General features: G+C 39.1%; 1 protein-coding gene across 4 annotated transcripts in view; it reads left to right on the top strand.

The window, feature by feature from the left end:
- Positions 1-23803, top strand: part of LOC138033491 (uncharacterized) — a 43873-nt gene extending 20070 nt beyond the window's left edge. For all 4 annotated transcript variants that reach the window (XM_068881237.1, XM_068881236.1, XM_068881238.1 and 1 more), the window contains exons 3-9: positions 1300-1560; positions 3214-3318; positions 4520-4851; positions 5549-5696; positions 6303-6416; positions 19229-19609; positions 23442-23803. In XM_068881237.1, coding sequence (XP_068737338.1) covers positions 1300-1560; positions 3214-3318; positions 4520-4851; positions 5549-5696; positions 6303-6416; positions 19229-19609; positions 23442-23704 — 1604 coding nt within the window. In that variant the 3' untranslated portion in view covers positions 23705-23803. The remainder of the gene's footprint in view (positions 1-1299; positions 1561-3213; positions 3319-4519; positions 4852-5548; positions 5697-6302; positions 6417-19228; positions 19610-23441) is intronic.
- Positions 23804-24204: the final 401 nt, after the last annotated feature.

Here is a 24204-nt window from a genome sequence, read left to right as displayed (position 1 = left end):
AGGCTTTTTCAGATATCTTAAGTCGACCTATCTATTTGAACAAAAGGCTGCGGGTGCCTTACAAACGAAGTGGAAATTACTGAAAACTTTCATTTAGAAAACCGCTCTTTTTTTCTTGCTTCTTTTACTTTGATAAGTCCCTAAACCAACAAATCCTTCACCTCCTTTTCACAACAGCCTTGCAAAATTGCCATGAACATTAGCTAACTGAACCTTAATTATGAGTGGTACCTACAAAAATCAGCTTCTGTTAAGTAAATCCTGAAACGATTAAACGTCTTTGGCTTTCTATGAGGGGAAAACCGGAATACTCGAAGAAAAACCTCTCGGAGCAAAGAAAGGAAAAAAATAACCAATTTTATCTCACATTTAACGAGTTAGGAAACCAAACCCTTCCCTTATCAAACTGGTACAAATTTGCACACTTTGTTTGTATTGGGCAATATCAAAAATACCATAATACTCTTTGTTTGTCCATCCCAAATTTTGCATAAGCATTGTTTCCAGTTTCTCTTGGGACCATTATAAGTCCCTAGAGAAAATAAAAACAATGTTTGTGCAAAATTTTAGAGGGACAAACAAAGGGTATTATATATGGTATTCTTGATATGGGATAATAGGCAATCACATGATTTCGAGTGCATTTGAATGGCTATCTATGACTTTCTTGACAAGTCAGAATACTTTGTTTATTTGATTACCTCTTTATGCGCTGAGTTACCCCTTTTCTGCACGGTGTTAACTGAAAACTGCATTTCTATTAACCAATCAGACCTGGGTATTTTTTTTGCGCATATTAAGAGTAAAAGTCCATTTTACTTGTTAATTTAGGGAGAGGCACTGGGGTGTAATAATCTAGAATCAACGATTCCATATAAAAATAATAATAAAACCCCAACTGAGAGGCCGGAAACAATCAACTGGCTATTTACAAAGCGTAATAGAATTAATTTTTAGACCTCGGAAATCAAATTCATCCTATTGTCAGAGTGGAATTTGAACTTCAAGAAACAAAATGTAATAATTCAACTTTGTAGGACCTTCATCGAGGTTTAAGTATATTTGATTATATTATTACAAATTAAATTAGCAATTATAACCAATCAGAATTGTGCTTTTATATTGAGAGTATCATAGAACCTAAACCTGCGTAACATTGTCCCATCTAACAATATCTACATTTGTAGGTCCACTCAAACTCTCACGATTGTTCCAAGAAAGAGTCACCGGTAAAGGCTTTAAAAAAGTATTCTCTATATTTTTAAAAGGTATAACCCTGAGTATTTGTGCCCGTTACAGGGATTGGAATCAAGAACTTCCATAGAAACTTAAGTTATATAGCGGACAGTGTGAAAGGACCAAAAGATGAGATAAGCGATAAAATAACTACGATCGAGAAAATGCTCGATGAAGTATCCGTGGTTGGAATCAAGAAGTACCAAAGAGGATTCGATTATGTAGCAGACAGTGTGGAAGGACCAAAAGATGAGATGAGGGATAAAATAACGAAGATCAAGAAATTGCTCAATGAGGTATCCGCTTTGGCTGAAATTTGTGGAGGTAGGTTGACATTTCATCGCGAAAAGGATATTGTTTTCTAATAATCTGAATAATCGACATTTAGTTTTTGTAGACGTCTTAAGCAAAGAGGAAAGGAGGGGTAGGAGATCCATCAACCTTTCAAAACCTTACATACTTCTTTCTCATTTGACTCCATGCTTGTTTTATCGTTAAAGACTCTCTGTCTACCGAGATGCTTTACGCGCCTTTGTTTATATTTTCATTCGCCTTGAAGTAACGACTAGGAGAGAAATAAGCGATAAAAAGCTACAAACGAATACTAGAAACGCTGGCCTGTCCAATAAAAAATAAATTTGCAATGAATAAAGCGCCGCTGCCGCTCTTGGACTTATAACATGTTATCGGGTATTTCGGATTGATTTTGTCACCTGTAATAACGCGGCTCCCGTCGCAATAAATATGTACAAAACAAATTTCAATAAAGTACATTCAATACCGATCTCCGTTGTTGGTAAAAGTACTCGTTGGTTTTATCTTTGACAATTTGAAAAAAAAAAACATATATATACTATTCATTGAATTTACTCTTCCTGGCAAATTTGTTCACTAAGGCTCTGCTGCAAACGCTGCCGTTAACGGTCACACAACAACTTGGGTACAGTATGGGGCCCAGTTCTCGGCCACTTTTTGTTCAACGTTTATCTTTCGCGCCACAAATGAATCTGAATAAAGGTAGCTTGATTCCTTTTCTGTCGTCCTGCCGAGTTTTAAGTTTACAGCTACTACATACTGTGAGCACGTCGAGGTGACGTGATGGTAGGTGAATTTGGATTCCCTGAAAACGTGTTTGTTTACGGCTACTCAAATGACATTGTCTAATTCAAGTTTATATTTTATCCGTATAGAAGGCCCAAATTCTTGGCATAAAGAACGTAGAGTGATAAAGCTATCTGTTAACTATAAACTTTTGCTGGCCTGTTTTATTCTTTGACCTAAATTCACTCCTCAATATTTCCGTACTTTTGCGTAATTGCCTATTCTCTGCCACCCTGCTCGCCGTCAACACGAAAAAGCGCTCATAGCTTTGTATGGAGTTTTCGTGTCAAATCAGTTGTAAAAATAAAGCTGTAATGGGGTGGCAAGTTCTGACAGTAGATATGAATTAAACCATGAGTTCTGACGTAACCCCGTTTTGAAATGCCAAACTCTTTTTTAGCCTCGCTTGACTGCACTTAAGAGAAAAACTAGGTGTGCAAAGCTCTTTAAGAATACTTTGTGGTCGAAATATCAAACACAAGCCTTATTAGTGACTTAACAACAAAGATGGTATTAAAGCGTTGTCTTTTTTGAGGAATCGAGCGCACTCTTTTGCGACCGAGAACTGGGCCCGCTGGCCGATAACTGGGCCCACGAACGAAGCTTGCGAATATCTCGTCCCTAATAAACTATGATAATGTAGCTGTAATAAGAAGCACTAAGCAAGAACAAATCCGTTAGACGTCTACGATAACGAATGATTTAAAGAAGGAAAAAACCACCGACGGAGAAATGGAGATTTCATATTATACGAAACCTCCCTGTCTGCGTGCTGTGCATCTCGGTAAACAGAGAGTCTTTAAAGTTACTTTTGTTTCTTTTTTACCACTGTAAACTGTCGACTGAATTATCTTAACATTTTTTATTTTTTTCAAGCTTGTGATTCGAATCCCTGTTTAAACGGAGGGAAATGCATCGACATGAAAAATGGAAAATACAGATGCGTTTGTGCGGTTGGCTGGAAGGGCGATCAATGCGAAAGTAAGGGAGAGTTATTCTACCTCAATATTTACGGCTGCACTTGTATTAATTGGTTCAAGAGAAGTTTGCTTCTTGCATGGAATAAAGTCGTCTCCGCTGGCCACAACGTAGATAAATCCAAAGATTTAAATAATTATACAAGTGACATTTGGAAGTCGTTTAACGTAACAAAAAAATAGTTTTCATTAACAAAACTCAAAGCTTGGTAAGAAAAACGTTTCTGTCGAACATACATCATTTAAACATCAGAGATAAACTTTGAACAAACTGTTAAGCTGAACAGCTGTCAAAAACCACAATTGCAATCCATTTTAATCTCCTTCAATTTCGCCCATCCCTGTCTCTTTTTGTATTGCTCTTTTATTCAAACCCTCCTTCAATGTTTTAAGAAACTACTTCTACGTTTCGCTTGATTCAGTTTGCTTGCCAATTCCCAATAGCGGCAGAATTTGGCGAAATTTCGTGACACAGCCCTTGGCAACCCCTTAGCAAAGAAAGTAGCAACCTCGCTGATATTGTATGTTAAGTATATCCTGAAACAGAGGATATTGTTGAACGCGCGAGGTTATTGCATTGGCTACTCAAACTCCGGATACGTTTTGCTATTCATTACCGAGCAATTCGCGCGAAATTTGCGCCCGAAAATGTTGTAATCTTTACAGGAAGACACGAGATAAAATCATCTTTTTGTGCTATATTATCTCACTGTTTTAGTATATAATAAAACAACTGTTCACAATTAATTTTGAGAGCTCAGAAATCAAATTAATCCTTTTGTAAGAGTGGAATTTGAACTCCAAGTTTCAAAAACTTTTTGTGCTATATTATCTCACTGTTTTAGTATATACTAAAACAACTATTCACCTCAGTGGAGAGGTAAATGTCCACCACTAGCCACCTCCACTTCGGTGAATAGTTGCTAAATATCACTTACGCTCACTATCCAGCGTTGCAGAGACTTCTTGTGCACTGCATTCGTGAACAATGCATAGCCTACTTGATTCATTCCTCTTATGACAAATTAGTATTGGCGGATCACGGGAAGTAAAACACGAGTTAAAATCCTTTAACTGCTGTCTATAAATTTTGGTAGCGAGAGGTTTAGCTTTTTCCAAATGTAAAGGAAATTAATAAAAGTATGTTTTGTCCGGTTGCATTATCATTTAGAGAAATACTCATTCTTTCTTTCTTCACTCGCTAGAATGCAACATGGCTCTTGGAATGGAAAGTGGCAAAATAAAAGACGACCAAATTACTGCTTCGTCAAGCGAATCTGAACACCCGGCGTCAAGAGGAAGACTTAACTACAAATTATCGTCAGGCGAAGTAGGATCTTGGTCCTCTCGCTTGAAAGACAACATGCAATGGTTCCAGGTTGATTTGGGAAGCGGAAACAGAAACGTGTCGGGGATAGCAACACAAGGAGGAACTGATTACCGAGGAAGACCCAGATGGGTTGAGAAATACAAACTGATGTACAGTGATGATGGTGTGAACTTTCAGTATTATAACGATGGAGGAGCCACTAAAAAGGTGAGAGCTTTAACTGAACTGGATTCGCAAACTGCTAACCTGACACTCAACTGATTCACATCAGTGGTAATTTTATAATAAGCTAAACAATGCATGCATTTTGATTGGTTCTCATCTATGATCTATCAGAGGACGGACGCAAAGCTGACGTCACAATTAAAACCATATAATTATTTATTGTATAAAACAGATAGATTCCATGTTTGTCGTGCTCCTCAAGTCAAGTTTGTGACGTCATCTGTGATCTATTACTGAAGAGAGGCAAGGCAATATGGAATCTTTTTGTTAATCATACTTACAATTATATTTTTTGCGTTAACACGAGCTTAATGGTCCATTAAAGAGTGAAAGTTTTTGCATTGGCTTAACTGAGAAGTTTTGAACGACGTGTAAAACCTTGAATTGTGAAAATCTCTCTTGCATTCCGATAAGATCAAAATTATCCCATGGATGACTTTAAAAAAATCTCTCCGCGTCTTGAAACCTTTAAATTCCCGTTCCCGAAAAAGGCTGAACCAAATACAAATTAGAATCAGCAACGTTTTGTTTAACCAGGTCTACAATGTTGGGCATGCCCTCAAAAAGGAGTTATTGGTAATTTAGTAGTGCAAATTATATCTATTTCTCTAAATTTTACATTTTTATAAATATGACGATTTCTGTTTGTTTGTTTGTTTGTTTGTTTGTTATCAATTAGGTCTTCATTGCAAACAAAAATCGAGATAAGGTGGTCTACAACGAGCTGAGCCAACCAATCACATCACGCTACATTCGCATCAGACCAATGAAAGGAAAAAAAAAGTGGAACTGGTTTTCAATGAGAGTGGAGCTCTATGGCTGTCAAGGTATTTTTCTATGAGAGATTTAAGGCTGAGTTACTGCGGAGAGCAAAAGTCTGGTTGAATTTTTCTGTTCCCGCTTTTTTTTCCTTCAAATATACATGACAACAAAACTCAAGTCAAGAGGCAACCCAAAGGCTCCTTTTTCAATAGCTCCTACCGTATTTACGGCTGGGGTTAGCGCCACTCCTATTTAGTTAGATGTACAACTTGTCCCCAGTAATACTGGTCCTCAAACAAGGCAACATAGTTCGCGGATCACATACGTAGTATACAAACTTCTAAATTAAAGAGAGAAAGAGGGGGGGGGGGGGGGGAGGGCGAGAGAGAGGGGGGGAGGGAGGGAGGGAGGGAGGGGGCACGAGAGAGAGAGAGAGAGAGAGAGAGAGAGAGAGAGAGAGAGAGAAGTGGAGACATGAAAAGTCCATAAGACCTCCTGTCTGTGGAAGAGGGTGGCCTTGCATTTCGTACTTAGAATGGCTGTTTTTGACTTTTTTCACAAAAAAGGTGAAAACTGAGCGGCTTAATTGCAAATTTGCCCCATTTCCGTTCCTGCCTTTTAAAGTGTTGCAAAGTAAAAAAAAAAAGTTTGCATTGGCATTCGTTTTTCAGAGATAAGGCCGTGCGATTCCAGCCCATGCTTTAATGGTGGAAACTGCACCAACGAAGGTGACGGAAACTTCACTTGCCATTGTGAGAGCGGTTGGACAGGAGAAACTTGCCAGCGTGAGTAGAGTACATATTGGTTGCTATTCATCACCACGCAGATATATGAAAATTAAATAGTTATCGACTATTGCACCGAGTCCACGCCATTGAGCGCACTAGTAACATGTACGTTTGTCAAGACGCTTTAACAGAAAGAGTTTATCCTTTTACTTTGACTTCTCTACTAAGTTAGATCGGAGAAAGAATCTTCAATTGCTAAAAACCATAAGCCATAACTGATAGGCTTACACATTTCAAAGTATGCATTTTCTAAAGAGCGAAAACTGTGTGGCTTCATAGCTCAGTTGGTAGAGCATTGCACTGGCATCGCAAAGGTCACGGGTTCGAACCTGATTTTTTCAGGTAAATTCCGTTAAAACCCAAATTTGTTATAAATTTTTAAAGTTGGCATTGTTGAGAGCACGACCGAGCATACGGGAGAATGGGATTAGTGACGTCATTTCAGGCCATGGCAAGCGTCCCTCCAGCGACTGTCCAGTTGTTTTCTGTGTGGGATAAAGCGTATTGAAGGAGAATTTCACTCCAAAATGACAATTCTTTTTTTATCGATTAATAGAAAGTCCATGAGATGAACAGATTTTAACCAAAATTTCAATCTTGAAATAGCTTTCTAACTTTGTGAAATCCTTGTCAAAAATAAACACATGCAGGCCTCCATCTTGGATTATACGTGACGTCATTGAGCTCACCTGATGCAACTTTTCTCTCGGAAATGTGAACAACATAAACGGTGTTTCGTCCGTCTGACCTATTTGAGCAATTTATGTTGCTGAACAAAAAGACATGACTGGAATAGGAAGACTTTGTGTGCTCCAACTTCCCGCAAAACTTCAGATTGAGCTCAATGACGTCACGTATCATCCAAGATGGCGGCCTGCATGCGTGCATTTTTAACAAGGAGTTCACAAGGTTAGTTTTTCGTCTAAAGAACTTTTAGTTGACTCAACAAAGGTTCGAATATTCAAATGCACTCATTATGTCGTCCAGCGATGCTAGCAATGAGTCTAGCGATGACTCTAGCTATGACCTTCCTCTCAGCTCGCTTGCTTTCTGATTTACTTTCCCCTGAAACACAAGGCGCGTGGATCGTTGGGAAGACGCAAATACCAATTTCTTTCTGTAGTCTTCTTTGATAATTGACGTTTGTCAATCCATGGAACATCACTTCGTAATGGTCGTCTCGGAAATGTTTTGAGCACGCGGCCAAGTACCGGTGGCTCAGTTGGTTGAGCAACGGGCTGGCATGCGGGAGGTCGTGAGTTCGACTCCGGCCGGACCAACACTCAGGGTCTTTAAATAACTGAGGAGAAAGTGCTGCCTTTGTAATTACATCCGCAAATGGTTAAACGTTCAAGTCTTCTCAGATAGGGACGATAAGCCGGAGGTCCCGTCTCACAAATAACTTCCATGTTCGTTAGTTCCCTGTGGGACGTAAAAGAACCCACACACTATTCGAGAAGAGTAGGGGATAAAGTTCCCGGTGTTGTGGCTGTCCTCTGTGTGTATATGGGTGGGTGGGTATAGCAGGTCGACATCAGCTTAATAGCTGCCAAAACTTCAACCTGCTCAAACAAATAAATAACAAACAAACAACAAACTTCGTGGACTCCCAATGAGCACGCTTCGATTTTACAAAGTCGAACCACTTCTTTCTTCGTCTCGCTTCCGCGGTTCATCAGCCCCTTCCAATGCTATAGGATGGAGCAATATATCGTCTGTCTTCCACCTTGCATACGGAACCCGCGCCCGCAGTGCGCGCGGCAGTCAAAACCGTGCTATCCTGTCAATCATTTGCCCTTTCACGTGAAACAGGGCATTTCGGTTGTGCGTAAATGACATTGTTGTGGATCTATCCCGTCGAAAGGACGTTACCAAAGTGTTTATTCGCAAAGTCAGCACAACTAAATACATTACTATGGTTTTGCCGTCTTCTTACACTTGATTCGAAAATACCAGCCTGAATTCGTCTTAGAATAGTTAGAAAAAGCACAAATAACAGCCAAAGCACAACAGCTTACGTTCGAATTCTGCTCGCCGACAACCCAAATTTGTTGACAAAAAAAAATACCACAAAATGTTTTAAATGGTTTCCTGGTCTTCTAAATAGCGTTCACGTGAATTTTAAATTTTAGGGATGAAAAAGCTGGGAACAAGTCTGAAAGTAATTTGAGGAACAAGGAAATACAAGCAAATATTTTAAGAGAACAAGGACCCCTCTCCCCAGGAGGGCCTCATTAAATGTTCTGCCTCTTTCATCCAACAGCTCCAACAATTTTTGAATGACCGACACGAAAAGAAGACTCTCTTAGAGAAATAAATTATTTATAACAACACTTTAGCATGCAAAACAATGCTCAGATGCTTACAAGCACCCTCATGCCCGTGTTTGTAAAAAAGCACCATGAGCTATTCCTTGCAGCTGGTTTAGGCATTGTTTCATACAATGAGATACAATGATTTGCTATTAGTCTCTCCCTCACGGGGCTTTTCAGGACTAATTTTACAATACTTTTGTGAAGGACTTTAGCCAGACTGCTTGTTACGCAGTTTACAATTAATTTTTATGGAAGTGAAAGATGCCCCCGTCCAGCTTAGGTTAGACCACAACACCAGGGACTATGTCCCCTTTCAACATTGGGCAAAACCAAACCTACTCCATTCTCAGAGGGCACTGGGGAAAGAAGCTAAAAGAAAAAACTAGCCTTAATCCAATTCTCCCAAGGCAATCTTTAAAGAGTAAGATTATTGAAGAAACACTTTTGAGTGCCAACCCTAAAATAATTCTTTTAAAACAAGTGCAAACAATATTAATAGTCTTTAAATTCACAAAATGTCTCATATTCAATTAGATTTGGCTGCAATATTCCTTAAAACTAGGCAGAACTATTTACCATAAAATGTGGAACATTTCCTGCCTATCTAAATATGCCACAAAAGGGCTCCAAAAAGCAACCAGTTAAGTTTTTAGATAAAGATAGTGTCTCTATGGAGATCTGACACAATACCTAAAAATTAAATAATTTGATGCGCTCAAGACATTGAATGAACGATATTGACTGTGAGTCCATTGACTCATGACTCATTGACTCATTGACTCATTTAACTCATAAAACATGCGTTCTCTGAATGAACAAGCAATAAACAGACTGCAGCAATGTATTTTAGGTTCACAAAGTGGGAATGAAAAAAAACAATTCCTCATTTGATGTTTCAAATATATGCATTTAAATTAATTTTCTATCAACAATTCAAGGGACTGACTTTTCAGTGTCTATTCACTGGTATTGATTTATGTTTCCATGATAAGTTTGAATGTGAATCTGGCAACCACAGTGCCCTATGAAATGGGAAATAACTTTAACAAACCCTTTAAACTTAAACATTTTACAAGGGACACCATTGTTGATGTCCTGCAAAGAACAAAGAATAAATTGAAAGGAGAGTTGGTCCAGAGTTTATCCACAATGGACAGTTAGTGGCTGCATTCACCAATGTAGAGAACAAACACATCAAGTTTCTTCTCAAGCAACCAAGTGTTGAAGGAGCTATTCAATTTCCAAAGAACACTATGGTAGTGTACCAGTACCTGGGTGAATTCGGGTACCTGGCCTGAAAATGAAACTTGTGGAGCCAAACAACTTGTTGAGCTTAGTACTTAAACTGGGTAGATAATTATGTCTACAAGTATTGTCTACTCAACCAAGAGTTTCTCCTAATTTTGTGTACCATTCACTTGTTGGCCATGTTTCCTTAACAAAAAATCGCTAATTCACGTACAGATTCAAGTACAGATTCAAGTCCTTTCAAATCATCAAAGTTACTTTGCGCCACAAGGAACAAACGAAAAAATACCAGCACTGAAGAACAAACTGCTCAAGAATGCACAACTCCTTTTGAAACAGCAGAACAGGATCCTTGAGTCACTAAAAAAGTGCTGCGTGTTACGTAGATGTTTGCAGAACGATCGCAAGTTGTAATCATTGAAAAAAACACTCCACTCCAGATTTGATAGACGATGATCGTGCAAGACTCGCCAAGCACGTGGAACACCCAACTGGATTATTCGTTGTTTGGCACAGCAGATGAACGAAAAATTGTTCCCCTCACTATTAAGTTCCAACCCGATAAGACCAATCTTGCCCAAGTACAACAACAATTTCGAATTCGGCAGCAGGCAAGCTCATCACAAGCCATCGAAGTTGGCATAAAGCAGCATAGCGCTTCACCTGAAGTTCGATCATGGTGGACACAAACAAGGGGTGAAAGAACTTTCTAAGGTCAGACGACCAAATGTCATTGACCCAACACTCGTTAGAGACGGCTCAGTTATCGGACATCAAAGTGCTGAACAAACCAAGGGATTTCGTCGTAAAAATGTTCACTCAGCAACGTCTTCTTCTTCTACTGAATAAAGTTCAAAAGCGATCCTGGTTGTTAATCACATGCTAGGCCAATCCATAAACTGGATAAAGAGGATTGGCAAATTGATTGTCAGAACAATGCGTCATCGATCACTTCTGTCTCGCTAAGTTCAAACAAGCGACGGTCAAGAGAGTCACAAGGGAAGGCTGAGCGAATGTCCACAGATCTAACCAATCAGAATGTAAACAATTGGCGTGACATCGGATAGCACAGTTTTTCCCGCTCGCTGAATTCTGATTGGTCAGTTTAAATTTCAGTAGCTCTCGCCGTATGCAAGGCTTGGTTTGTTGTTACAACCGAAACAACGCATTTAGAAGATGCCTGATGCTATCAAGTGACTTGCTCATAATTTGTTTTCTCTCTTTGTACATGATCGCCCGTGATACAGAATTATTTGACAAACGTATTAAACCTTGCGAATTACCAGTGCTCTTCCTGAGTGAAAAGATAAATAACAATTCCAAAGAAAGAAAGTCTGCGTTGACCTTGATTTTCTTTGCACACCTTACTACCTCTCGCCTTCCTCTCCAGTGAGCTTTCAGATTTATTTTTGAGCCATAAAATGGGGATATTTTCGAATTTCGAAATATTTTGTAATTTCTTCATCTTATGAACAATTTATACTTTGACATGTGCCAATAGACGGGATATGCATATTTTTGGCATGTCGAGATAGAGGTGTTCAATGCCGAAATTTTGAAGAAATTTAAAATATAAATTCCTGACGGGTAGAAGTAAATTTCATTTTAGATGAAAATTCTTTGTAGACTGAAAGTTGCTGAGACGGTAAAAGAACTTGAAATTTGAAATTTGATAATCTAATTTTGGTAGCTAACTAAAACTACGACGAACTAACACCAGAAAGGTCAAAAGAATGTTTGTTTCGAAATGAGGCCAGGCCAGGAGGTCTAATTAACATAAATACAAAAGAATGTAAAAGAGGTCGCCATTTATGAAAGTGGTCTATAATTTTGATAAATTAGCCTGGAACTGTCAGAACCGTATACAATCAGCTGTCACTAAGTAATCACGAGCAATGACGCGGTGTGTGTCTTTTTCATTCATCCTCGGCATACGCGTGACGCGTCGCCACATAGCTTTGAGAAATTTGTTCTTTGTCGGATTTTTTCGTCTACTACTCGAAAAGACGTCATGGGAAAACAAAACAAACAAAAGAAAAGACTGACAGAGAAAGGTACTTGTAATGCTGTGCTGTGAAACTTTATACCAATTCTTAGCTGACTGATAGACTTATACGTGTCAAAGGAAAAACGGCATGAGGCCTCATTACTACCTTTTTTTTTTTTACAAGAATTTCATTTCAGGAGCCAAGAAGGTGGCTTTGAAGGTAGTGAATAAAAGTTCAAAGTTTGTTTTCTTTTAATTTTTTTTGTCGATTGTGAAACCTTTTTTCGTTTATGTCGATCTGTGGACTGTATAGACTTGCTTCGCTCGCTTTTTTTTCGCTCGGGTAATGCACCAGTCAAGTAAATCCCCGCCCACCCAACATGGACCATAGCAACAATGACATAGATCGTATCGCTGATATCTTCGGTAATCGAAATAGCAGAGACAGCTCTTTCTTTTAACTTGCTTTATGAACTCGTATGATAGATTAAAATGTACGAATATTTTTACTTGATATGTAGGCCTATGTTAGTGCATTGTATGACCCTCGTTTCTTTTCGACTGTTTCGTAAAAATTTTGGTAACTTGCGACATTTTTTGGGCAAATAGCTCACCGCACCCTCTCGCAAAAAATTGCCCGTACCAGGAGCGCATCACCCGGTGAGTGCAATATCCATACAGCGTCTGTGAAACGGCGTTTTCACAAGTAAGGTTATTTTAAGATACGCCTTTCCCGCAAATTAGTTTTCACAAGCCAGTCAGAAGCGGTGCATAATTGATAACAGTTTATTATTAATTATGCACCGCTTCTAATTGGCTTTTGAAAACTAATTCGCGGGAAAGGCGTATCTAAAAATAGCCTTACTTGTGAAAACGCCGTTGCACGAAAATAACTAAGTTGCACGCACCAGGTGATGGGCTCCTGCCCGTACTCTTATGGATCAGCGGTTTCTTTTTTAAGCCGCATGGTAATTTTGCATACAGTACGTTGTTTCTTCGGTTCACAATGTGCAACAAGAGAAGAGTACTGTTTAACAAAATTTGCAGTTGAAAGAATGGAGATTTGTAAAGAGCATTGAATTTGGTCCTTTCACCTTTTAATATGGCGTTCTTTGTTCTCACAGGTTCCCGAGGGCAGGAACATTGGACCAAAAATACTTCCCCAGAGGGGAGGGGTGGAGGGGGGGGGGCTCTGTTTCACAGACGACAAATTCCAATTTCCCGCTATGGCCCTGGTTTTGGGGGGGGGGGGGAATTTTCTTTCACTGGTGTATAAGAACCACTTGTACTGTAGGTCGACTTGTAGCAAGTCGGAAAAGCAAGTCTATGGACTGTACTGAACGTGGCGGCAAACATCGACAGACAAGTGATTGAATTTTTTTCTCAATAATCTTAATTGAACGCAATATGCAAGTTTTCTAAGTCGTCCGTGGCGAAAATATCGTATAGATCTGTATACATGGGCGCTGTATAAGCCTAGTTGTACAACGCTAAAAGGCGCCAACGCGTGAGAAACGCGCGGAGTCTCTCTCGATTTCTCAGTCATCTGAAACTCAAGGATCAGACGGACTTTTCATATTTTCTGGTTCTCCAGATGTGCTCCTGATAAGGCCTCGTTCACATTGAGGTCGCTTTTGGGAATTAGACCGATCTAAGATCGGTTTAGCCGTTAAGGTGATTCCCTAGTATTGCACTGCGCATCCTGTTCTGCGCATAACACAGCGTAGGCCACGTTCGTATTCAGGTACGGCTAAGAGGCTGTACGATCAATTTTCACGGCTCAATTACGTCAAAGCTGTACTTCCTGTTCCTGCAAAACCTAGCGTGAACCGATGGAACAAACTTGTCCTTGATAGATCAAGTCGCAATGATTAAATGGCAAACGAGCTTGGTGACGTACTTTTTTAATTGCACATTTCGAGTCACCATAATGTAGGGAACAATTGCGAAAAGTTAAAAGAAAATCTTACGACAACTTCTATTACTAAGGAATCACATTTTGAAATGAAGAACAAACAAGTTCAGCTTTATACAGCTTTGACTGCACTGTGTCTAGTTTTACAAACGAGCGGTAACCGAATTTAGTTTTTTGCGCTTTGACAATGAGCCCAATAAAAAATAGAGAGAAAACGTAATACAATGTCCAAATACATGTTAAGAAACCGAGCTTTACTTGGTGATAGTCTGGAAGTGATTAGCGTACGTAGTATAACGGTGGCCCACAAGGGCAAAACACAACTCAATATTGAGCTGGATACACAACAATCTTTCGTGGTACAAAATAGTTACGTAGAACAGAACAGCGTTTCACGATGCAAAATTAAATTTCACGATGCAAAACAAAAATTTGGAAGACTGGTAACAAACACGGGCAACTTCATATCACGTGATCATACAACAACGTGCTGGTAAGTACTTCGCGTAAGATTACATATATTGTCCCGACTTAACGAGTGTTACTATGTGTAAGACCACAATAAGTAAGATGTGTAAGACTACGTATGTTGTCGTTACTATGTTTAACTGTATTGTCCCAGTAAATCTACTGTGATCCCTTAACCTCTGTAGCCCCGTAACTTTTGTAATCCTGTAATTTCAGTAACCCTGTAACTTTTGTAACCCTCCAATGGTTTATCATTCGGCCGTTAAATAAAGGTGCATTTGTACACCCTCACCAAAAATATGGTTTTTTTCCGACATTTCACAGCTAAGTGGCAGCTTTTCTAGTGTAAATGTCATGAACCTTGAATATCCCCTATGTTAATCTTCTATCTGTCATGATTGAATTGCAGCCTACAGAGAACTTTGGGAAATGCTCAGTCGTTAGAGTGGCGGTGATCTAACCCGAAGGTAGTGGGTTCAATTCCTACCCTGGTAACATGGTTTACATGGGTAGAAAATAGCACTTCACATTACCTCCAGAAGTAAATTCTGTTGAAACATAAGTGCGACACGGCCAACGTTTGCAAAAACGTAACCCTTCCTAGGTAATCTTTAGAATAAAAAATTAAACTGTTTTCTTAAAATCATAACGCCTAGCAGAACCAGGAGGGTAGCTAATAACGCCTTAAGGTGGGGGAACTGATTGAAATTCTTTTAGAGGCTGAAAGAAGGGATTAAAAAGAAGACTATTGCTAGATTACTGACAGAGCGTTCAATGACCCCCACGCAATTCTAAACTTCAAATTTTAATTTTAAAGCTACCTTTTAATATGCACTATTTTTTATTTCTCAAAAAGTTACTAATCTTTGCAAAAAAAAAAAAAAAGTACTTCCTCTCAAATAGTCCTAAAATTACTTAAAACACCTCGAGACATCGACTTGTACGATGAACAGAGGGTGAACAGAGATGTTTCCATTACACCATTCCATTAACGGCGGAAAAAAGGCTTTCAGATTAAGCCCCGCCCAAGTCAAACTAGTAGATAAACAAGCAAACGATGTTTCGGCAAACACGAACATCACAAGACACCACAAAAAGAATCTTACAGGAGCTAATGGGTTACAGAAGTTACGAGATTACAGAAGTTGCGAGGTTACAAGAATTACAGGATTATGTTGATCGACGCAAGAACGAACATTATCTTGTTCTGCCGCCATATTGAAAATCCAACCACGCGAGTTCCATGGGAAAGCAAAAGAAGTATGTATCAGAATCCGTCTTGTGATAATTTTTGTGTTTCTTGTAATTACTTGTTTTGAAAATTGGCGTAGGGAAACGTTAACGATTGTACTTTGCAATGGTGTCATTGGAAAAGCAGGATATAACTAAGTGTACTGTATACATGTACGATGTTCAGGAACGGTCTCTAATTCATTTGAAGATTTTATTTCGCTCCCTGAAGTGAAACGGATACTTTCAGGTGTACACAATCATTAAACGGCCCCAATAAAGTTAATGAAGAAACTTATAATCAGGTCTTGTTATGAGATGTTTGTTTACACCAACAATAAGAATTTATTCTAACGCCGTGCCCAGACGGGATAGTGAACCAAGTGGAATACCAGTCAAAAAGCATAAGCGGCTGTCGAAGAAGAATCGGAGGCTGAAAGCGTTTGTCTCTTTTAAAATTCGGAAAAATACACCAGTATCATCCAAAATTCATCGCTATCTTAAATTTAAATCGAAGTGGCATCGAAGAAGTTTTAAAGAGAGGCAGAAAGTTAAAAATTATTCTTTGTTTATATGTGTTTGCCTTCGTCACTTTTCAGGAGTCATAACTATAGAGTTAATTATTGTAAGGTTAAACTAAGTTTCTATGTAAAGGAGAACCCTGGTCCCATTGTGCATTGTGGACCCCATTAAAACTGTAAGAGCACCTTACAACCAAGGCAACGTTACAGTGTTCGGTCAAAGTGTTGGAGAACAGCGTGTTGTGAAGAGTTGAGCTCTTTAATTTACCCCAACAATGGGGGGGGGGGGGGGATTAACTGTCCTAATGATGTAATACAAATAACGGATGTTGGTAATCAATTATAAGGTTGTCGCAGTCAGCTGGTAGGTCTTTTTTGATGTTGGCAGAGTTAACAACAATGTTAAGTGTGTTTGATACTACCTACCAGGTTTCTTACAGTGAGAGCTACACTGGAAATGTTCATGGTAATAGTGCAATTGAGGTCTACCCTTAGTGTATGTCTTTGTTTGGAGCTTTTGAATCGCTTATGGCTCAAACTATACCTCATTCGTTTTAGCAGTAGGATGCATTGTTGCTGGAATCTATTGTAATAAATTATGGTACTTTCAAAATAATTTGATTTTCATGGGAGAGATGTGTGTTAACAGTCACCCTCAAGGGACATCTGTCCTTTTAGAAGTACCATCTGTAAGAACTATATTCAAAGTTTGTATCAGACCAGTGATATATTTGAGGTAATAGGAGTAAAAATTGCTAAAATTAATCTTGATATTGCTGGAAACAACACCTTTGTCCTTGTAAGCAGTGTTTTGCACTGGCACCGTGACTATATTCATTGTGTTACTCTGTCATCAAGCCCTGCAGTTACTGGGATTCTAATACATTAGCTGCTATTTTGAACATTGGAACTAAGTTCTACCATGACTTATGTATAAACAGGCATCTTACAATCAATTATTTACCAAAATATGTCACCATTTGTGGAGTAAACGTGAAAGTGAATCTTCATGCCAAAAATACAGGGGTGATGATCTGTCATTCAACCAACCTTCGCCCCATATACATTTCCAGGATAATTGTATAAACTATATTAGTAAATGTTCGACCTATAATATACATTTGCTCGCGAAAATGACTTCCTGTTTCTTCTGTAGTGTCAGTATTCCAATGTTAACAAACATTTGTGAGGCTGTCAAAATAAAATTGGAATACTTAACTTATTATGAACTTTTACCTTCAAGGTATTGCAAGTTCTTTTTCCTTTAATCCTCTTTAATTTCTATAATATTTACATCTACGAACTTGTTTCATTAGGGCTTCGTTGACTTGAAGTTCTTACTTATTTACTTAAAACCAACCTTTTACAAAAAGAAAGAAAACACTAGCAAAGATGATTCAAGTTCATCCTAGCATTTCTTAAAAAGAACGTATAAACATAGGAATCGGCCAGAGGATAGCTAGGCCGAATGTGGCCTCTTGTTTCAATTCAAATGCTGTTTTGATGTTCCGAAAGAACTTGCAAACATGTTTCGACGGACCTCCGTCATCTTCGGTGTAACGATAAACTGAATAACATCTTGGGCTTGAATTTATAGAGCAATAACCTACAGTATAGTAGTAGCAATGCTGTCTAAAACTATGACACCCGACACGAACTTTGAAGGCTGCTTTCTTGCAAATTACAGCTCGATTTTCGCAGGTAATGACTGTACCGGCTTATTCCGGTGCTATATTACGCAGCAATCAAATATATATACGTGAACATTTAGGAATGATCGAACCTCGGGGAGCCCTGAAATTGGGAAAAAAAATCCCTACCTCAAAGACGCCAAATATATGATCATTGGATTTTACATTTTCTCAGGTACGCAAAGAAGTAATCACATATTATTATATCATAAACTCTGAAAGAAATGTAACACATTTAATCTCGTAATTTGTAAATAGAAAAAGAAAACCAGCTTGTAAGGCCCTTTCAATATAGCACGATTCGAACACGAAAACGAAATGCAAAGGAAAGGATTAAAACAGAAAAAAAATTGAACCAGCCCTTTTGGGAATCCGGAATCCGGAATCTACAGTGTGGAATCCAGAATCCAAGACTGTCGTGGATTCCCTTACTTGGGGCGAAATATGCCGGAATCTACAGTGTGGAATCCAGAATCCAAGACTGTCGTGGATTCCCTTACTTGGGGTGAAATATGCCTCTTCTTCAATTTGACTGTGGAGCCGCAGAGCCACTGCAGCCAACCCTCTACAAAAGTGACCCTGTATTCTGTAGTTTAGCCAAGCCTTATTTTGTACTGTTATGCTTGTTAATCTGTGGCTGCTTCTTACGGGACAGCTGCAATTTTGCAAATAATTAAACCCGAATTCTGTTCTTCTTCCGCTCTCTTCACAAGCCACCATGTTTCTTTCGACATTTAAACCAATCAGAGTTCATGTGACAAAATGCACCAATCAGCGGTCTTTTTAGTTCGCGGTGTGCAGGGTTTTCTCTCGACCCGCCGCCATGTTGAAAGCCGAGAAGACCCTGGGAATAAGGTTCCGGAAAAGCGATACGGAGGCTATATTTACACTTCGGAGCTGAAGCTTGCTTGTGATTGGTTTAGAACATAAACAAACCACGCCCGAAATTACGAAGGCCTACGAACAAGATGAGAATTTTACAAAATTTTCCGAGCGTCCGAAAATTTGCGGATGTGGGGGTTGTGGCATGTGTCAAATTAGTGATGAGTTACTTAGTCGCCCGGCCTCAGCCGCCGAGAACTTTGAGTTCCCGAGCCGAAGAAATTCGTAACTGCAGAAAGTCAAGCGAGTGGAGGAAATCGCAACAATGCGCAAAAGAATTAAGGACAGTGAGAAAACTTTTCGGCTCCCACTCGTAACCATTTGTCTTGCCCGTTTTCGGCCCATTTTCTACAACACGTTCAATCAATAAAAGATTGATTGAACGTGTTGTAAATGAGCCGAAAACGGGCAAGACAAATGCTTACGAGTGGGAGCCGAAAAGTCGAGTAGGTGTTAGAACACGTGAGAGGGTTAGAACACGTTGGTGGAAATATATTTCTTTTTCTTACAGTTTTAATAGAATTTTCAATTCCTTGTTAATTGTTCAAACAGTCGGGAGGAACTGTGCTGAGCTGTACAAATCTGGTGAAAGGAGCAGTGGTGTTTATACAATTGATCCTGATGGTTCAGGGGCCTTTGATGTGTTTTGTGACCAGACAACAGCTGGTGGGGGATGGACGGTGTTCCAAAAGAGACTCGACGGATCAGTTGACTTTTACCGCGGCTGGTCTGACTACAAAATAGGCTTTGGTAACCTAAATGGCGAGTATTGGCTGGGATTGGACAAGATCCATCGTCTGACCAAATTGGTGAGGAATACGCTTCGAGTTGAGTTGGAAGACACAGAAGGCAAAACTGCCTATGCTGCCTATGACATGTTTGCAGTGAGTAGCGAGAAGACCAACTACCAGTTGAGCCTTGGAACTTACTCGGGTATGTAATTTTCCAAACGTGTATCACAATCAAGATTCTACGACATACATAGCAATACCGGTTCCATATCATAAAAGAGAGACAGCCAGAGCAGTGTTTTTCTATGCTAATTGACACTCTTCTCTTTAATTTTTTGGTTAGTTCATTGTTGCATGCACTTGTGTAAAATAATTAAAGGGAGCAAGATCATGACAGTTTTGAAAGCAACTACTCCGAAAAATCTAGGCTTTATTCAAGGAAATTCACGACGACTTAATTTATTTACTTTGCTCAGGGACGGATCCAGAAATTCCAGGAAGAGGGGGCCGAAGAAATTTCTGTAAAGTTAAATAGATCACTTCAATGGACGTGTAGTTAAAGTAAATTTCTACTTAAAGCAAAGACTAAATCTCTAAGTTTGTTACTCGCTGAGTTAAGATACATGTACAGTTGCAGCTGCTACATTGATTGCTTAAGGTTTTCTTCGTTCATTTTGCTTTTTGACTAAAACTCAAGTAGGCGGTTTGCAGAACCGAATAACCTGGATTCTGTCGCGCGTTGCGGCCATCTGCGGAGATAAAATGTGGCTAAATAGATCGAAAATTGCGTATGTTGTAAATCGCGTAGAAATTTTCTTATGATCAGGAAGGCAATAATATGTAACCTACGGTTACTATTCACCTGGTTTACGAGTGTCAATGGGATCGTTCTTTTGACAACCGCTGCTTTCCTTTCTTTATTTCTTTAATTAATTAATTAATTAATTAATTAATTAATTAATTAATTAAGGTAGTATGATACCTCAGTTAAAAGTCAAAAAATCTTTGCATTGCTTCAATTATTTTTATTAGAGTTTTAAGAGAAAACACTCAGTGAGAAAAGTTATTTGGCAATATTTTTGGCATCATTTGTTGTCATAGCAACATGACCACGCCCTAAAACCCCTCATTTTTCAGGTTTCAAACCAACAGCAATAACTATAATTTGACTCAAATATGTCTTCCCAAGGTTGGGTTTCTTGGCTTTATATTTCTTTTAGTTTCATTGTACAGAAGCGTTATTTATAATTGTTTTCCATGAGATTATCTTAAATGCGTTTTGAACTAGACATGTTGAGGTACTCGCATTTTCATCAAAATTCATTTTGCGAGAAAAAAGGCCTTTCAAAATGAGTTAATTGGTCCGCAAGTCTCTCGTCATCCTTTGAGCAAAGAAAGTTTGTCAAAATTCACCAGCAGCATAGGAAACACCCCCTGGTTACTGGTTCTTGCTTTTCTTTTACTTTTTTAGTTCACTTAGGACCTTTCTCCTCTTTTTCCTTTTTTTTTTGTACTCTGCGCTCCGAATGCGATCCAAGCGAAGGCATCTGCACCCTTGCTCAGTGCATTTCCCCAGGTTGATTTTTAATCCTCTTAAGCAAGAGCAAAACAATTCTATCTCCAATGTTGAAGTGGCTGATGGCATCAAACAACCCAAATTCTAACATTTCCATTACAGAATAATTGACACGACAATGACACAATCATTCAGGGAAGTGTACCCTGTTTTCGCCAGGTACCATCACTGGAAATACCACAGTTCACAACATCATTTTCATTGGCTCCCTGGGCATCCCTGATCTCTTTTTCAGCACTGGACATGTTGTTCTTGGCAATAATTTTCACATGTTTTCCACTGTTCTTACATTTTTTCTGATATGCCCTTGCTGTTGGGGTGCAGGCATATTCATCAAAGTGCAGAATTTTTTAGCTCTACTGTAACCTTTTCCCATAGACCACATGGAATACACTAGACGTCTGTTCACCTCATTGCTTAAGGTTTCGCTTTTTGGATGTAAAAAAGTCATGTTTCCAGCCGCAGTTTTTGCAAACGTGTCTGAGACTTGAAGCACATCCCTTCCTTTGGAAAAAGTTATCTGACAGCCCGAAACTGAAGTCGCCATTATGCAGTCAGTACAGTGTACGTAGATCTTGTGAACGGATTTATTTTACCCTAAAAAGGTCACCTAGAATTTTCGGGAGTCTTTTTTCTGGCTGAAATTTTCGAAAAGGTAAGTTTTGATCCCTATAATTTTTGGATCACTAGACTTTCAGTTTGGAAATCCGAACAGATGAAAAACTTTTAGGGGATAAAAATATGCCTATATCTACCGTTTAAATACTAAAATACGTTTAACAATGCTATGTTTAAGTGGTTTTAAACTGTATTCCCATTGGGTGCCCCTGTTTCGTGTCACTGATGTCAGAGGCCCTGCCAGGGGAAGGAGAGGGAGGGGGGAGGAAGGGGGGGGGGGGGGGTCCCGAGTCACTTGTCTGAAAAAATCACTCGTGTCGGAGTTTAATCGGCTCATTCTCGGCCTTGACGTCACTGTCGGAATTTTGCTGGGAAAGGATGTCTTTTGTCGGAATTTCATTTTATGTGGTGTCGCTACTTATTGGGCCATGTCGCTTGTCGGAATTTACCCTCTCAGGGCCTCATGTCATTGTTTCAGATTCTCTTTCGCTCGTTTCATATACTGATTTCCCGAAAACCTTCTTTTAGGACGCCTGGCTGAGCGAAACTTAGGCATGGATGGAAAACAGGAAAGAAAGCCGAGAAATATGTGAATTTTGCAGATCCAGCGGTTAGGATTTTCGCAGCGTAAAGAAAATTATCAAAGTTCATCATGCCCGCAGGCTCGCTCAATCATCCCACCATAAATATATTCGTATATGTAACAGGAAGAGTCCTTTGTCACGAAGGGCCTTTTTTTCCGGACGGAAACAAGCTTTTGCGGATCGTTTTTCAGCTCTAAACAAGACCCATTGACCCTAGCAACCAGCCATGTGGCCTTAGAAAACAGCAAATCATCACAAAAATACAAATTTTTCCCAAAAAGTTTCATTGTGGCGTTCATCTCAACTTAATAATACAACTTTAAAGCCACTATAAAAAATTGTCAAAGTCATCGAAAATTTGGCCATTTTAAAGGTATCATACCTAAAAAACCTAGCTTTACTGGTACAACTTTCCAAATCTTTCACGGTGGTTATTCGGTTTGATAAAATCAATTTTCAACTGTATGTATGACACACTGTAGAACAGTCATTCGTCTCCAGCCTCCTTCATCTTTTTACGGAATAAAATGCGACGCCCGTAACATCTTTCAGTTTGTCTGTTTGAAGTTACAATAATTTATAAGGGCTGTTGATTCGAACGACGTTCGATATATCTTCGTATTAACAATGCTTATTAAAGAAAATATATTTAAGTAACAAAGCTCGAAGTACCATCCGACACACGTTTACAAAAAAAAAAATCCTGGGCAAAAGGGGGGGGGGGGGGGGGGGGGCCCGCTGGGCTGGGCTCACCCCTAAATCCGCCCTTAGACTGCTACACCTTCTGCTCTGGCAATAAAATATCAAGCCAAAAAGGTGCAGGCTGATTTGCAAGTAATTGAAATAGGCGTACATTTAGCAGCTTAAGTAGCGTGTAGTTAACATTCTTGTGTATCGGTTTCTAATCACCCTGAAAAAGGCCGTTTTGTGCGGCCGAAATATAGGTGTAAACTAAAGCTGTGTATCTTCATTTGTGGTCTATTATACATAACGATTTCTTAGTACTGGTAGAACAGTTAAAAGAACAACACTCATATAATCTGCCGGATTCTTCAAACCTTACAACCACTATCGCATTCCATTTTGTTCCGACTTCGTTCAACCTCTTAAAAAGGAACTTATCATTTGAATAGGAAATTTCTAGAATTAAGCGATTCTGTTTAGAAAATACTTCCTTATGAGAGCCGCGAGAAGGAGATTGATTGGTTATCCGTTATTACATGTACCTTTACAATATATACTTTCAATGTTTTCAGGAACTGCTGGTGATTCGTTATCTTACCACCGTGGTGCTGCCTTTACTACCAAGGACAAGCATAATGAACAGGATTCGAGTAACTGTGCAGTGGTGTATAAAGGTGCTTGGTGGTATAAGAATTGTCACGAGTCAAACCTCAACGGTCGTTATCTTTATGGCAAGCACTCTTCATTTGCAGATGGAGTCAACTGGAAATCTTGGAAAGGATACTACTATTCCGCTAGAAGGGCTGAAATGAAGATCAGACCAGTTGGTTTCTAAAAGACTGAGACATCAGTCTCTGATTTTCTGGCACATGTGAAGCCATCATAAGTTTGTGATCTAGTTGTTTGACAGAAATAAAAGTAAACAAAAAGTTGACATTGTTTGGGATCACTAAGTTTTAATCCCAAAAATAATCCCCTCTCAAAAAGGAGGCGCAAAGACCCAATCAAAATTCTTCTCTTTTTGCTCCCGTCAAGAGAATAAACCCTTGACCCCTGGTTTAAGACCATGAATATTTTAACTGTCTTCACCTTGCTAAGCTTTACCGACAATTATGATAAATTCGAACGTCACCCAAGAGAGCACTTTTTTCTGTACTATTTTTGGTCTTCTACTTCTGCCAATCAATTATACCATATATCAGTACCATAAAAATAAGTTGGTAATCAACTGAAGGGAAAGCTTCCACTCTATTCCTTCTTTCATTGTATAAAGAAGAAACCTTTTCCTAGCCATTCTGCATTCATTTTGCTCATTAGTATCGGTACGGTCCTCAA

The sequence above is a fragment of the Montipora capricornis genome, chromosome 14 (genome assembly GCF_036669925.1).
Source record: "Montipora capricornis isolate CH-2021 chromosome 14, ASM3666992v2, whole genome shotgun sequence".
Classification (NCBI taxonomy): domain Eukaryota; kingdom Metazoa; phylum Cnidaria; class Anthozoa; order Scleractinia; family Acroporidae; genus Montipora; species Montipora capricornis.
This window is presented reverse-complemented; position numbering and strand designations above follow the sequence as displayed.